The 16,937-nt window shown below is 38.1% G+C and overlaps 3 protein-coding genes across 7 annotated transcripts in view; 2 read left to right on the forward strand and 1 right to left on the reverse strand.

Moving 5' to 3' along the window:
• Positions 1–7,456, forward strand: part of LOC136268607 (tripartite motif-containing protein 2-like) — a 33,847-nt gene extending 26,391 nt beyond the window's left edge. The window contains exon 2 of the mRNA XM_066063987.1: positions 5,008–7,456. Coding sequence (XP_065920059.1) covers positions 5,043–7,235 — 2,193 coding nt within the window. The 5' untranslated portion in view covers positions 5,008–5,042 and the 3' untranslated portion in view covers positions 7,236–7,456. The remainder of the gene's footprint in view (positions 1–5,007) is intronic.
• LOC136268605 (tripartite motif-containing protein 2-like) overlaps positions 1–16,937 on the forward strand; it is a 168,841-nt gene that overhangs the window by 10,957 nt on the left and 140,947 nt on the right. Inside the window, exons 1-4 of one of the 5 annotated variants that reach the window (XR_010707060.1) lie at positions 1,161–1,365; positions 1,423–1,507; positions 2,078–2,194; positions 4,677–4,811. The exons of 2 other annotated variants lie outside the window; for them this stretch is intronic. The gene's annotated coding sequence lies outside the window, so the exon portion shown is untranslated. 2 more of the 5 variants (XR_010707058.1, XR_010707059.1) reach the window with 2 other exon arrangements.
• Positions 7,892–9,725, reverse strand: LOC136236803 (signal transducer and activator of transcription 5B-like). The gene is made up of 9 exons (XM_066027036.1): positions 9,696–9,725; positions 9,275–9,369; positions 9,100–9,224; positions 8,813–8,891; positions 8,682–8,755; positions 8,545–8,623; positions 8,390–8,483; positions 8,285–8,335; positions 7,892–8,228 (listed from the first exon to the last, which is right to left on the reverse strand). The coding sequence occupies exons 1-9, from the start codon at positions 9,723–9,725 to the stop codon at positions 8,085–8,087; spliced, it is 771 nt and encodes a 256-aa protein (XP_065883108.1). The 3' UTR covers positions 7,892–8,084.

Genomic DNA, 16,937 nt, shown 5'->3' on the forward strand with positions numbered 1-16,937 from the left:
GTGTGTGTGTGTGTGTGTGTGTGTGTGTGTGTGTGTGTGTGTGTGTGTGTGTGTGTGTGTGTGTGTGTGTGTGTGTGTGTGTGTGTGTGTGTGTGTGTGTGTGTGTGTGTGTGTGTGTGTGTGTGTGTGTGTGTGTGTGTGTGTGTGTGTGTGTGTGTGTGTGTGTGTGTGTGTGTGTGTGTGTGTGTGTGTGTGTGTGTGTGTGTGTGTGTGTGTGTGTGTGTGTGTGTGTGTGTGTGTGTGTGTGTGTGTGTGTGTGTGTGTGTGTGTGTGTGTGTGTGTGTGTGTGTGTGTGTGTGTGTGTGTGTGTGTGTGTGTGTGTAATTTTTGCATCTGTTAAATGCTGGTGGACAGTGTATTGTCATTTTTTTTAAAATAAAGGCTTAACAGAATAATGAAACTTTAAGTTGTTAATGCCACATGTCCTCACTGTTTAGTTGAAGGAATTAATAAATGATTCATTTTGTTATGCACCAGTGTGAAACTGTGTACTATTGGCTTGTGCTGCATTAAGGCTGGTAATGATCTTACTGATGTCTGATAAACAAATCTGGTTAGTATACTCAAACATGACCTTTCAAAGTTGTAAAAATGCAGTTCCATATACGTTTACCTAATACAAGAGGGACACAAATATGGTCTCAGTATTGGCTAAGTCCCATTTACAAAAGGTTCCACTATCATACAACTTAACTGTTGTTAATTCTTCTAGGGCCATGAAACTGGTCAGTATATCATAACCAGTTACTGGGCAGATCAAAGCTGCCAGTTATCAATTGTACGATTTTTTCTGCATATTATATGCTAAACCTAGGATGTAAGCAATGTGTACCATTATACCTAAAGCGGAATCCTAGTGTGATTGAAGAGTACCCAAATTTTGAGTGAAAATGTTGGACATTGGTTATCCAGTTATGCAAAACAAACTGATGACTGAATTTATAAAATAATAACTGGTTGAGCAAGTAAAGTTTCAGAGCACTATTTCCTTCACTGTTATGTGCTACCTTATTAGGTCATGTGTTCATGTTGTGTTTGCTGTAGGCAAGTTTGTACCATCACACAAGGTACACCCACTAACATTCAAGGGATGGAGGAAACATCCTAGGAGGATAAACCGACTGAACTGGTTTTGTCTGTTACACAACCGAGTATGATGTGATCATGTTATTTATGCTGTAATCATTGTAGTGTATATCCTTTGCACTAACTTGTTTCTGAACAGGTAGCTGTGTTAGGTACAAATCTCCCAAATAGGGAGTTGGCTGGTTTGTTCACTCCAAAATTGGCCATACTTTATGTTATGAGTAATAACATATTCGGTCTATTTCCCGACACATTTTCAAAATAATATTATGTCCACCTGTAAGTTGGTATGGCTACTTTCTTTCTCCATAACTGTGTCAGAAACTCTTTTAACAGGTGAATAGGCATCTGGCTTCATGAGCATTTCAGCAAGAAGTGGAATTTTATCATAATTTCAGAAATCAGGACCACCTACCAAATGGTTAGAAAGTAAATTTCTAAATGCTCCATAGTTGTGACATAACGACACCAAATATCATGTTACTGTCAATTCATTTGCCCAACCTGCAAGCTGTGATACTGTCGACAATGAAAAATATTGTGACAGCATACTGACTGTTGTATTAGAGAGTATTCATCTACTTTGTTGGGTTTCTGATTTTCATCAGAATTTCTACAAATCATTAGTGTGGGCTTTACTATTTATACACAGCTAATAGTCACAAGTTGCTCTATTAAAAGTGTGCTACATGTGTTATAAGGGATTGAAGCCTATTTTGTAGATCAATGAGAACAGGTAAGGAGTTCTAAATCTCCTTATGAACCAATTGTGGTGTGATGAAAGCAACATGTTTGACTGCAAGAAATATACATTCATCTAATGATAGCAGTAATGACAAAAATATTGGCAGCAAAAGTGCATGCAAGCAAAAATGAAAAATAGAAAATGAAAAATACTTGAAGCCGTTACCACACGACATTTCTCAACATCTAACTATAAGCTTATTTTATGTGTTACACACATAATATGTTGTGTATCACTTCTTCACAGGCGATGGTTAGAAACAAGGACAAATACCAGAGGGTGATAGGTGCTCTGATAAAGAAGGAAAGACAGAAGAGACACAGACTAAAGGAGTTGGGAATTGACTATGATTTTCCTGGATATGTAAGTGATATAGGTCAAGTATTAATACACCATCTGTGTCACTGCTATCTCACCATTGTGCACGTTCTGCCATGCCGGTTGTATAAAGTTGAAATTATATACCTTTTATGCAATCCTTAAATGGTGCTTTTGAGAAACTGTCCTAAAAAATTAGTTCTTTTGGCTATACATAAACTTGTTTGGGTTGAAATATTTCCATTTGCAACTAGAGAGTCAATCTAATACAGCAGACTTGTACTGTAATAGAATTGTCGGTTACACTATCACTTTGAATACATGATGTATGACCATGTTATACCAGAAATTCCAACTCCCCTAGTCTCCTGGTGAAAATATACTTTGGCGTTACTGGCTGCAGGTGAGTAACAAATTTTGGTGTTAGCACCAGGCACAATTCTAAGGGGGTTTCACCTGTTTCCAGAAACCAGTTAGCTTTTTTACATCAATAAAACGGTAAGTGAAATTTAAGTCTAAAACGAGGTGTATTGCTAAAATAATTTCTAGTGGTGAAACTATGTAAACTGCTTCTTTCCACCACAAAATTGCTTCTCCTGAGGCTTGAAGTGTTAAGCGCTTCTAAAAATAATTATCAATTAAACTATTGTAACTTGTGCAACTCCTTGATGATGCATTAAATCTTTCTGTATATATCTACCAAGATTTAATTGTGACATGATTTATTAAGGTCAGATAGGTGAAATTAAAATGTGTCAAAATGGATCCCACAAAATTTTCTAGAACCACCACTGGTTAGCACAATGCATCCTGTGTGTTAGGCTTGGTCACCCATTCAGATATCCTTATGTGAAATCCTGATCCGCCCTGCCTGTTACAGAGTGCTTCCACTGGGTATGTCAAAAGTCTTTGAAAATTTACAGATTCTTTTTCTTCCGTAAATATGGCATGATGACCTGTAGATGGCTTAGGTGGTAGGTTCATTAGTTTCATAGTGATGACTGGTCTAACACCACCGACCCTATTTTAGGCACCTATTCCCCCCCCCCCCCCCCCCCAAAAAAAAGATATATATATATATATAATATATATAGGGCCTGCATTAAGGACTTGTGCCACCATTACCAAAAACTGGTGCATCCAATCAAATCATTAACGCAAGCTGCAGTGTGATTATGCATTCCAAAGCACAAGTCCTGAACACTAGACAGACCATACCCTATTTTTCGAGGCAATTATAGGTACCTAAAATAGGGTTGGTGGTGGGTAAAGGGGTATTCTACTGGTAAGTTTTTTTTCATAATCTAAGGATATGCTTCAGCTCTTTTATAGAAAATGTAAGGGAGATGAGTTTCATTGTTTGCCATGTAGAAAGGTGTTCCAGCTCATGGGTTTTGTTTATTGTGGGATGCAACTTAAGCAGCTATATTAGTTTATTGGTGATGCTACACAATTAACAATGCAAAGTGATATACATAATACATTTTTTTTTGTTCATGGCTACCAATGGTGCAGAAGAATAGTAGAGATATTTTGGAGAGAGCTGCTCGTTTGTTTATTAAACTGTTACTAGCTATCAAAACAAACCTGTAGCTTTTCTCTATATACAAGATGCTGTAGCTAGAAATTTGAGTTTCTTCCACTTTCATATCAAAAAACCATTTGACCTCACTGTACTGTATGGTGTAGCTATGTATTATTCTCCCAATCAGTGGGGTATGTTTTTTAATCCTGATAAAAGTGTATTCATGAGAATCACTCGTAAACACAATCCGATCACGTACAACTACACCATTAATGACATCTCTATCAAAGAAGTTTCATCTACTAAATCAGTATTTAGGAGTTACAATCACCAATGACTTGTCATGGTCCACACACATTACTAACATCACATCCAAAGCTCTATCAGTCAAAGCATTCCTACAGAGAAATCTTAAATCCTGCCCAACTCAAATCAAATTGAAATGTTATAATGCCATGATAAGACCAATCTTGGAATACGCCAATCCTGTCTGGTCCCCTCACATCAGAAGAAACATTGATAAGCTTGAACGAGTACAGAGGCAATCTGCGTAGCTAACATGCTCATTGACCTTAATATTCCCAGCTTAGAATACCGCAGACAAGTATCCAGTATCACCCTCCTCTACAAAATTGTTCATAATCTCATTGATATATCTCCTGTTGATTTAATCCCTCATTATCCCAACACCAGAGGACATGACCAAAAATTTCATCATATCTATGCAAGGACCAATCAGTACAATAATTCATTCTTCCCTAGATCAATTAGACTGTGGAATTCACTCCCACCTGACCTAATCCAACAACAATCATTACAAATTTTTAAGTACCAACTGAAATTATTATTACTTTCCCCTACCAATCAGTAATCCCATAATCAATCATATTGTAAAACATTTTGTATGCATGTTTCATATGTGCGTTAATCCTCAAACTGAGGCTGCACATTTTGGAAAATAAGTATACTAGTGTATTATCCTACCATATTTCATGTGTGTAGGCTGCAGTTCTGCCAAAGAAGTCAACCAGAATAAAGTTCAGTGTGTCAGATGAAGATGACTAGCATACACAGTAATTTATTACTTGTCTGTAAATTATGCAGTTTTTAATATTAGATATATAACAATGACTCTCACATGTGCCAAAGATTAGCCACGCCCCAAAGGCGTGCATGTCATGTGATATCCGAAAAGCGCTAGTTTACTAGTCTAGGGTTTCTGTTCGGTTTATTTACTTCGATAATCGGTAATCGCTCGACCTGTTTTGCACTGAGTATAGAAGGTAAACAAATACATGTACACTGCTGCTGTGCATTTATCTTTTGGCTACAGGCAGTCGAGTTTCCTCAGCTCCGTACCGCATAAAAATGGCCGCAGAACGAATGAAGAAGGTAGCTGGTCACCTGAATTGTGCAGTATGTTACGAAGTGTACAAGAAGCCCAAATATCTCCCTTGTTATCACTCCTACTGTGAAGGATGTATAGGAAAACTACAGAGAGGTTCTAACATCATTTGCACCGAGTGTAGAGAAACGAGTGTGGTGCCTGCAGGAGGTGTGAAGGAATTACCAAACAATTTCTTCATTAATCGTCTACTAGATGAGGTGGATTTGAAACGTAAAGTGGAGGGAGAAGAGGAAGCAAAGTGTGACAAGTGTGTGGAGGAGGGTAGAGCAGTAGTGTTGTGTGTTGATTGCGTCACCTTTTTGTGTGATGTATGCTACCAGTTTCACAAGCGTATGGAGGAGTACCAAGACCACAGTGTATGTGAACTGGTTGAATTGCAGTCAAAGAAGAAACCGGTTGATGTCCGACCCAAAGCGAAATCCATGTTATGCCCCAACCATGATCTGGAAATGAATTTCTTCTGTGAGACATGTGACCAGCTTGTGTGTCACTACTGTGTTACCATTGAGCACACTGGACATGTGCACAATTCTGTGAAAGTGATTGCAAAGAAACACAGGAAGGAACTGGAGAAGATGATTGAACCAGTTGAGGAAATGATCAACAAGTTGTCTACGTCACGTGAGAAGGTGGTAGCTGCTGGAGAGAAGATTGGAGCACAGGCCAGTGAAGTTGATCAACAGATTGACTTGTATTATGATGAACTACACCAACAACTAGAACAGCAAAGAGAAGAACTAAAGAACAAGTCACAAGAATTGTCAACTAAGAAGAGAAAAGCTATTTCACTTCAGTTGGAAGAAATGGATTTCACTAAAGCACAAATGTTGAGTGTGAAGGAGCTGAACGATGCAGTGAAGAATGGATCAGACCAGGAAGCATTGTTCATGAAGAAACAAGTAGGTGACGATGTAAAGAAACTAACTAACTCCTATAGCAAATTGAAGACTAAACCAGTCGAGTTAGCCACAATGGTGTTTGCTCCTGTGAAAGAATACAAAAAGTCATTTCCACAGTTTGGCCAATTGTTTGAAGATGTTCCCATACCAAACAACTGTGAGGTCACAGATATTCCTGCACGACCACTTGTTGGTAGCAAGATTGGCTTTACCATCATCACCAAGAATCATAACAATGATCATTGTTCCAAGGGAGGTAGTCACATTATTGTACAGGCACAATCAAGTAGGGGAGGAGATGTTCCAGTAGAAGTGAAGGATAACAATGATGGGAGCTACTCTGCATCTTTTGTAACTAAACAAGTTGGAGAAGTGAAGTTGTCAATTACCATTGAAGGGGATCATATTAAAGGAAGCCCCTACACTATTATGGTGTACAGCCCAAATTATAAAACTATGAAGAAGCCCAAGAAGATAGTGAATGATGATGGGAAGATGGGCCAGCCATGGGGTATTGCATTTGGTAAGGATGGAGTGTGGGCAGTAGCAGATAACCTTAATCATTGTGTATACATATTTAACAGTCAAGACAAGTTGGTTAGAAAATTTGGTCAACATGGAACTGGCAATGGTCAACTGAATCGTCCAGAAGGGATAGCATTTTATGCCAATAACCACTTGTATGTGGCTGATTACTATAACCACAGGGTACAGAAGTTTGACATCAATGGTAGGTACTTGTTGCAGTTTGGACATGAAGGTTCAAATAATGGTCAACTAAACCGTCCAATAGGTGTCATAGTCCACAATGATAAAGTGTTTGTTGCTGATAGTTGCAATGATCGTGTCTCAGTATTTCATCTTGATGGTCAGTTCATCCACACTATTGGATCAGGACAATTGAGGAATCCCTATGATGTAACAGTCACTACTACAGATCATTTACTTGTTGCTGATTGTTATAACAATTGCATCTCCAGGTTTACACTTGATGGTACATTTGTGGACAAGTTTGGTGATGGTCAACTGAAGGAACCAGCTGCACTTACCATTGATCAGTATAGCTTTATTCTTGTAACAGATGGTGGTAACAATCGCGTATCAATCTTTGACCAAGATGGAGTGTTTGTACACAGTTTTGGGTCCCGTGGTTCTGCTGGTGGTCAATTCTCTTTTCCTAGGGGAATAGCTGTTAGTCCCAACAATGACATGTATGTTACTGACTATTGCAACAAAAGAGTTCAGATCTTTTGAAATAGACACACTTTAACTAGTTTTGTTGGATTTTACTCTGATAGCATATCACAGGTAGTGTTAGTTTAGTTTTGTACACACACTCATGTATGTATTAAGATGTCTGCTATAATTATGTATATTGCAAAAATATTTAATTGATAGTATATTGGGACTTTAGAACTTATATTGTTGCTGATTGTGTGTGCACAATGGAAAAGAAATTATTCTGTGCTTTTGAATTTACAATAAAATATAAATTCTAATGATGTAGCATTAGCATCTGTCTTATGTGATTATAGAAGAGCCACTATGGGTTTCAGGGATTAACTGTTCTAGTTACAAATGCAGTTATGACTTTAATCTGACCCCCTCCATTATTCAGTTACCATAACCTCTGAGATCCCTAAAAGCTCAGCTTGATGCTAATGTCAAATCAATGAGCATGTTTCAATTTGGATTCAGTGTTACATCAAATTATAATTCTCCTTCAATGTCACTATAACTACATGACATCTTTATCTGAACATACACTGTTTAAAGTATACTTAAATTTTCTGTAAGTCACGTGTGTACACCACCACTTACTGATCATGTGCACACTAGTTTTCATCTTCACCAAATACAACATATCTTCTACTAAATTAGTTCTCCACATGGATAGTTATATATCACAAAATGTTTCAATTAGTAACAAAAAAAAACCTATTACTATACAACAAGTACATGTGTTTGTGTGTGTGTGTGTGTGTGTGTGTAGAAAAGTGCTAGACTATAATTGTACAATAATGAACTGTCATTACAAAATATTGCCAAATTAGAAATTGGCTGTGGTTGGCAAAATTGCATGCTATGTGTGATGTGTGTGTGTCATGATGAGAAGTTTCCCGTGGGTGGAATATCGGTGATAGCAATATCTCCAAACTCGTCAATGAAATTCTGATGGGGTGTTGGCAACTGTCCTATGTGATGATTTGGTGCCGGAGATCCATATGATGATGCAAGGTCAGATGTCTACAGAAACAAAATTGGGTGTGGCTAGTGATCATGACAAGTTGTATGGTGCTTACTTCAGGCATGAATGGTGAGTTCATCATACTACCATGATATGATGAACTATCCTGTAAAAGTAGATAAACATTCAACATGGTTCATATATTGAGTGTATGTCATACTATTCTTGGACTGACACCACCACGAGGCATTGGGCTCGGCTGTAGAGGACTCATAATTGAAGATGCTGGACTATTAGGATTGGTGAATGATGATCTGCAAAAATTATGGGCATGGCTCAGTGCTGATTACATGTGATCAGGTACGCGTGGCTTACTGTGAGCCTGCTAAACTTGGGATAACCACTCGTAGGTCATGTTTAAGGTAACCTTGAGCAGTAAACTCTTGTTCCTCTTCTGTAGAAACAAAGGTATTAACAATATGCAAATGTACACACTTAAACGAACCACTAACCTTGTACGGTGTAATAGGCTCCAAATGCTTCATCTTTTTTAATGTTAGGGTGGAGTAGGTTGAGATCACGGACTCTGGAGTAGAGGGAGCAGGCTGGCTAACTACTGTATTGTAGCACAGAGCTAACACACCTGTCAGCAAATGATCTCATTCCTTGTAGGTGGCTGCGGTTCCATGGGGCTAGATCATACACCTGTTTCTCTATGTTGCCTAGAGAATAGGAAAGGAGCATGTGTCCATGTCTCCTACATCTTTATGTGTGTGCATGTACATGTGTATCATGTATTGTTTACACACACAGAAATTCACATACACACAGCAGGCGGATGCACACATGCATGTACACACATACACAAACAGACAGAGAGGCACATGTGCGCACACACACGCGCGCGCACACACACACACACAGACTTACTCTTCACCCACACAATACTGACACCACCAGGTTCAGATTCAGTAAAACGTACAATGAAGGTACCAGGTTGACACCGCAACAACATTTCATGAGCTTCTCGCTTGTCCAGGAAACCCAATATCAAACTGTGTGGGTGTGGTTGACTTACAAAGTACTACAGCCAATGGTAGCTTACTTGGCATTCCACTCCCTGCGAAGACATGTCTTGATGAGCTCACTGGTCTTGTAAAACCATTCCCAGAATGTGAATCCTCGGCTTTGCAAGTGCTCCTGGAATAGAAATTAAGACACATAAACATCAGTTCAAAATTGCAAAGCCTTTTAATTAACATAAAACTATTGAGGAATGCACGTTTACACAAAACAGGCTTATATGGTAGCTTGCCCGCCATTATAACTTAAAACCAGATGTTTATCTAAGGGAAGCACTGTAACAACAGTGCCACATTCCATGTTTTATCCACCATCTTAATTAAGGTTAGAGTCATGTGAGCTGTTTATGACATTATTTGCCATTGAATGGCAAGTCAGCCAACAAGTGAATGGGATTAACTGGCAATGAGTTATGGATCATTTCTAAAGGATTTAAAAATTACCGTGATGTGTTTTGGTCCTTGTACTTTCATTGTAGGGTAAATCTCTAGGTATCATTTAAACCATTATTACATCACGAGTAAACTGCATAACTATAGGATTACAAACACTTTGAAAATTACAATGCTTTGTTTACAACATGCGTAGCAACTGATCAGCCTATTTAAGGTAGCCTTCTTTACTGTCATGCTACTATAACATGTGTGTTACATTGGTAACACTATAAGCTATGCCATCTGGGACCTTGCAGGAGGCTGTATGGGTGAAGGTGTGGGTCTGAAGCCCCACTCACTCATAAAACAAGCCTCAGTTAACACCAGGTCATCACAAGTGGATAAGTTATCTTGCACAAGGAAATCAGACACATACATAAAGGTATAATGTTAGCCCTGTAGTCACTTTGCACATATGGATATGAAGGTGGCTTGGTAGAAGAAATGATGATGATCTTGTTTATGTTTACTGCATTGTAAAAAAATGCACATGACACGCATACCCTTGGAGTTACAGAAACGAAACAAAGATTTTTGAACTCTCCATAAGTAGGCAAATAAGATGGTATATAGTTGTAATCAATTTGAGTCTTATTTCATTGAGTACTGGCTCGATAAAAACTTGCGTGTTTTTCTTTGTAGCATGCATACTTTTATGAATTATTTTTAAATTAAATTTTTCTCAATACGCATGCTTGCACGAACAAGTCGGGTTTTTGCTGAGACAATCACATATAATGGGTTAATTTCAAATTTTCAAAGAGCAGCTGGTAAAATAAATTTAAAAGGTTTAATTTTCGGATGCACAACCATTGTGCATGGCACCACTAAATATAATTTGGTTAGTAGTGCATTCATGAAGTGAAGATGGTGAGCACATGTACCAGTACAATTGAAATTGAGACAGCCATTAAGGATATCATGTTATCTATATGATTGATTTGCCGTGGCCATTGTTAAAGAAAGTCAAGTTGTTGGCCATGTACAGAAAAATATCTTATCTATTTGTTTGATATTTCTTTTATCTGGAATGATAAGATGTCAAGTTACTGGTAGTAGATAGTATTCATTCAAACTACCACAAGTCCACTTACATATTTCGTGCAAGTTGACATTTGCCTGTTCAGATCAAGAACTCTTTAAGACCAAAGATGTGATTAGAATCCAACAAGGAAAATGTAGCAGGGGTAAGCTGTCCTTTGAATTCATCGTAAATAGCCAGTGCTGGATGGTTTGGTGCAATCTTGAGATTCTTCCTTTTCCTTTGAACATATGGAACAATAATGTTGTTTATGTACTCCTTCATCTTGTCTTCATTACTCCAATGGTTGGGAGTAAATGTGACATCCCAATTGTCTGGGAACACAAACCTTGACAAGCTTGTCTTGCCCTGGTAAATAAACTGTACCAGTAAAAATTCACCAGCCAGTGAAGCACAAAATACTGTTGTTATTTGGCACTTATCATTATCATTGAGGTCAGCAAATTCAACCCTCTTCAGCCCCTTTGGCTCTATAGTCCATTGTGATCAGGGACAATGTTGATCCCAGTGTGGTCCCAGTTAAACACAAGGTCACTGGGAATCTTCACCATTACCACCACAACCTTTATATATAAAAAGATACTGCTCTTTGAGTTCATCAAAATGTGATGGATATATTTTTGCAGTGGTGGTAGCTTATCACTTCACATAATTCATCCAATCAAGTAAAGATTTAGTCCAATGTCTAGTGAGCTTAATTGGTCCTCCATTATTGTGGGAAAGTTTTTTATTGTAATGCTTTAAAATAGCTTTTGCAGCAGCCAAAACCACTGTAGTGATATATCCATCACGTGTAGCACACACATAACTCTGGACTTGCTTGTTAAGCTCATCTCCGAGTAGCAGCGGTCTTCCTTGTTTCTTGTTGGGTAAACTGGTAACAACAATATCTCCTGATTCAGCGTACTTCCCTTCTTTCTGGCACTACTTTAATATTTATACCTTCAGGTACTAAATGTACTATCCTTTATCTTCACTTCGCTATATCTATTTATAGCTGCATGGTTCCATGTTTAATGGAAAACTTTGCGACCTGGGCTGCCTGTGTAGATGTAGACCTACTATATCGTTCTCTGCTAGGCTCCTCGCTGTTCTGTGCCTCAGTGACCTTCACTATGCTTTTGTTCACCTCTCTGATTGCCGATGATGGCATTTCTTTCAACATAGGGCCATTAGGATCTGGAAAGTTTACTGGAGATAGGTGTAAAGTAGTGATGCAAAGCCATGACACAACGAATGTTTCTCATTTTTCCTTGAACAGCTCGGACTGCATGAGGTTTCACATGAGTTTTGAAATTGACTGTGGTATTTAGTTTATATTTGAAGAGTTAAATTTTCATAGAAGCTACGTTCTTTGAATAATTCGAAAATTAAACTCTTGAAGAAACCTGTTATACAGTATATTTTGAGGTCCTTAGTAGTCAAATGGTCACCCAAGAACGTAGTGATTTTGTTATTAAATTATTAAATGCTGTCTCTCTCCAGGGGCGTGCCAAGGGGGGTTTCAGGAAACCCCTACTGAAATTATCAGTAGCAAGAAAAGCTCAGGCCAGTGTGTTGCTGTTGATTTAATGGCAAGCACAATATCAACACGAGTGCATCAATCTACATCATTACAGTGATGATCTGTGGGGGAACAGCCTCCCTACCCAAAACAATTATTGTGGCTAAAGCTTTATCGAGATACTCTAATAGAGCAGTCAATGAAATACTCTAATAGAACAGTCACTACATGTACCACTTAGTGGTGTGCAATATCAGAATTTTCATTTTGATACGATATTGATACAATAATGAGGTAAATATCGATAATTTTTAATTTTATGGGTGGAGTAATTGTGTAGGCATCTGATATTTATAAATATGCCTCAAATACAATTTACACACTAAAACTATTGCATAGAACTAATAATAATGGTAGACAAGCTTTTAAAGTGGTTAGATTGTACAGAACCAACCTTCACTTCTAGCGTGATTGCACAATCACACACTAAATGCTGTAGATTAATCGAAATATTCTTCATAATTATTGCAAAATATTGCCTTTTAGATAAATATTGAAATCTGCTAAAGTAGTATCAAAAATCAATACGATAAATGATATCGACAAATTATTGCAATATCGATATTTTTTATATCGCACACCACATGTAACACTACAGTCGCTTGTGTGAAAACTTGCATCTACAGCACTATTCCATGGGTACACTGAGCTTGCTAGGAATTTCAGGACCTCCTCACTAGTGACCTTCACTAGTTTGTTTTTACTGTGCTTAACACTCAGACTACTGGCATTTAACAATCTACAAAATAAAAACCTTCTGGGAGCTTGCATCCCTAGACCCAACTTCCTGATTCTACTTTCAGTGGAAACCCTCTCTGAAGAATCCTAGGCACGCCCCTGCTCTTCTACATAATTCAGGGAATACCCAGAATTTGATGGGGAATTAAATTTGGCAGTTTACAAATTTTCACTGGAATTATCAAATTTAAATCTGTCGCAGATCAATAACACGGAGATATCCAAGGGAAGATCAGTTAACTTACATGACTTAATCTAGCCAACATCTGGAAGATATACTACTGAGCATGGTACCACAGCTGCAGCCAGACATTTCTCGGATTTTTTTGTGTCAAAGGTATCTGTTAGTCTGGCAGCACCTTATACAAAGGGTCGGGTGCCACCACACTAGGTATTCTCTTACTATTGGTGCATCCCGGATGGCTACATTTGTACTTGTGGTAACCTCAGCCTTGAATTGCAGCTATAATACTCAAAGCACAGGCCCTTGCAAACAAGCGGAATTGTTAAATTTAGACATATTGTTCCATTTGCCAAATATATTTCTCATCAAATTTTCTGCTTATATTATACAGTATGGTACTGTATGTTAGGGATCATAGAGATTTGGGTTTTTCTGGCCAAAAATATCATCCCATAACCAGTTTCAGGATACCACCCTGGCGCCTTGGCAGTATTGCTTAGGTATAACCAAGCCCAAAAGTGCCTTCAGTACAATCCTAAATGCCTCCATTAGATCATTATGAAATTTTAAAAATAATTAATTAAATGTAATTTTCTACTGCCTGCCTGCCTGCCACCTTCAGGCAAGTGTAACATGATAACGGCTAAGGCTACAGGCTTGATTTTTTCACTGTTCAACATCGCTTTGTCCAGAGACGTGCCTTTTGGCATATCGCAGTACGTACAATGTATCATAGACTTACCTTTGTCCTCCTTTGTGTCCCATTTCTTTTTGCTGACAGCCCAAGGTGTCGATTCACGGTAGCATGATACATGACTTCTCTACGTTTGTAAACAGGAATCGTTCGTAATTTCCATGGTGACTGGAATGATAGCAGAGGCGCTTGATCTTATCAGTCTGTGACTGTAACTGGCACTAGACAATGCACAAACTGAGACAAAGCTACTCTACTGCTAAAATACTGTATCTACCTACGTACAGTCAACAGCCAACCAGCATTCATTCAAAAATTAGACTTACTGCAATAACAGGTTATGAAAAACACCTGCTCAACAGGTGCAGTAGTTGAACACACTGGTGCTGTGCGATATATTATTGATACCGTGATTATCCTATCGAATTTCAAAATTACAGCTGCAGATTTAGCGAATATTTAATATTTTGCTATAACTATATAGGCCATGCAGAGTTAATTATGTGTTTCTAGTACTACCGATTCCCCAAAATTTACCAGGTGACCACACTTTTTTTTTTTGTAACTTTTGGATGTGGTACACTATACATTTGACATAGCAGTACATGGAATTATAGGGAAAAACAAAGGTAATGTAAAAAGTTTGTGTATCTTTATAAGAAAAAAGTGTGTACAAGTGAAAACCTTTCAACAGATATAAATAATTGTATGGTGATTGTGCAATTCATTCAGCAAAAAATGATCAGGAAGGAAACCAGAAGCATTTAATTAACTTTTTGTGGCCTTAGTGTGTAATTACACAATCGCAGTAGAATAAAGGTCAATTCTGTACAATTTAGCCATCTTAAAAGCCTATATACCAGCTTCCTAGGCTTGTTGCTAGTTCTATACACTGGTTTTAGTGTTTAAACCTTAAACACAGACAGTCCAGAAAACTGGATATGACAAAAACCAACTAAAAATGCAAAATACTTTACATGCATGGTTTCAATCATGTGATATCTATATATCAACTGAATTGCTATCACGTGACAAGTAACATGATGTCAAGAGAAAGTTGATAGCATGAAATACAGCCAAGTTATAGTCTTATATCCATTGTTATGTGAAGAAAGAAGATGAAAAGATACACTTTCAAGGTACAGCGTGAAGCTCTGTGGTTGGAAGGATGCAATGAAGGATGGGACCATTCAAATCAACGGTGAGTAAAAGGGTGTTTGTAAAGGGTTAAAGCATATTTACAACACTGCAGCCACTCATGCAATCAGCACACCCACACAATTAATATTGAATTTTTTGATATTTTACCAGCAAAATCAAGATATTGCACAGTACTAGAACACACCCTAGTTAGATAAGTACCTAAAACGCAAGGCGTGAGATTGGCACAGCATTCTATAGTGCTGGACATCATAAGTTTCCAAAAGTTATTTTAGTGTTTGTGATGTCATAACTCTTTGGTGGGCTGGTCAATATCATTGAAATTTGGACAGATGAAGCATGTACCCATTGTGGTCACACAAACTAATGTTGAAGCCACATCAATTTGAAATGTTCACACAAATGATGCAATTACTACATAGATCCAGTAATTTACTTTCTTCTTTTTTTTCTCCATGTTGGTGCAAGCTACACAGCTGAATCTTGGTAGGAAAGGAGTACAGTGATAGCTTTAAATTTTCTACAAGAATGGATTTTGATATCATACTGTATTTCAATTTTATTGTGCATTGAAGGACAATACAAACTTCACTCTTTCTCAGCCAAACTTACAGCAATGGCTATGAGTTTTGGTACACAGACATAATGAAACATGTACAAAAATGTACAAGAAAAATCTAATTTAGTCAAGAGTAATAGTTTCAAACAAAGAGGAGCTAGCATTAACCACACAAAAGTTTTGAGGAACGTGTGTTTTTACCAAATGAGCTTAAAGGGACACTCCATCGGTATTGAAGCCATTCAACCACGCATTATTTCTGTACATCAATAGTTAGGCAGGTTAGATACAGCCTAACATGTTTTCCCAACTGCACAACAGTGTGGCACATGGCTCCTCGACAGCAATTGCTGTGTTGAACCATCCACCTGGTCACAATACATGGCTCAAGTTATTGTGCAGCATTTATTAAATGTAGCTGTATCTTGCTATCCCTTCATAGCGGTAGATGTGCAATAGAGAGCTTGCATACAAAATGCGCGTACAAAAATTGCTTGACAACTGTTGCTACTCAGCCATAGTTGAGTGACGAATGTTCTTGGTTTGCCACCACAAGCTATGCACAACGAGTATCACTGCCAGATTATAGGATAAGCTTATAAATAAATATCAAAACTAGGTTTAACATATACAAGCGTAATATTAACGAAGTGGCTATATTTACGGGCCTGTAACGCAGGATTTTTTTGCTATATTTACGGCATTCCTGGGTGCGCATGTGCAGGCATCTCGTGACTTGGTCGGTCACAGTGCAAATATTTATATAGCTGGTCGTTTGTTGTATAACTCAAGTATCAAACACACTAGTTGTATGAAGGTAAGTTTTTGAGTGAGTTCGGGGCGGGCTGGGTGGCCCGGCTTTGGCATGCTCGCTTCGCTCGCCTCAAACTCACCCAAAAAGTGAAAGTCATCATTGTGTTTAACAGGTTAACGTTAGGGATAGGGTCGGGTTCAGCTTTGGTTTCTTCTGCACGGGTATGGGTTAGACTATATAGTATTTAATATTTGTAACATTTTATTTTATTTTTTTATTAATGCTTTACAGCACAAGTGCTGAAGGTCTGTAGAACACCTGGTCCTACAGCCTGCTCAAAGACTTTAGCTACATTAGGTGTGTTTGAAAAGTTGGAGAAGGGAGAAAAAATCCATGACTGGACCTAGGTAGCCTTGAACCTGCAGCCATCCGATTTGCGCTCGGACACTTACAGGAGTCTACCAGGTGGTCAGGATGTTTTCTCCTTGTTATTTTCATGTAATTATATCCATAGGAATTCTAGAGAGTAACTCATTATCTCTAAGTACCCCAAGT

This window comes from Dysidea avara, chromosome 10 (assembly GCF_963678975.1).
Source record: "Dysidea avara chromosome 10, odDysAvar1.4, whole genome shotgun sequence".
Taxonomy (NCBI): Eukaryota; Metazoa; Porifera; class Demospongiae; order Dictyoceratida; family Dysideidae; genus Dysidea; species Dysidea avara.

Bases quoted from the DNA above. Each gene is read 5' to 3' on its own strand.
- LOC136236803 (XM_066027036.1), bottom strand. From the start codon at position 9,725: ATGAAAGTACAAGGACCAAAACACATCACG. The intron at 9,370-9,695 runs GTAATTTTTAAA...TTTCTATTCCAG, and splicing joins AAGGACCAAAACACATCACG to GAGCACTTGCAAAGCCGAGG. The intron at 8,229-8,284 runs GTAAGCACCATA...TTGTTTCTGTAG, and splicing joins ACTCACCATTCATGCCTGAA to ACATCTGACCTTGCATCATC.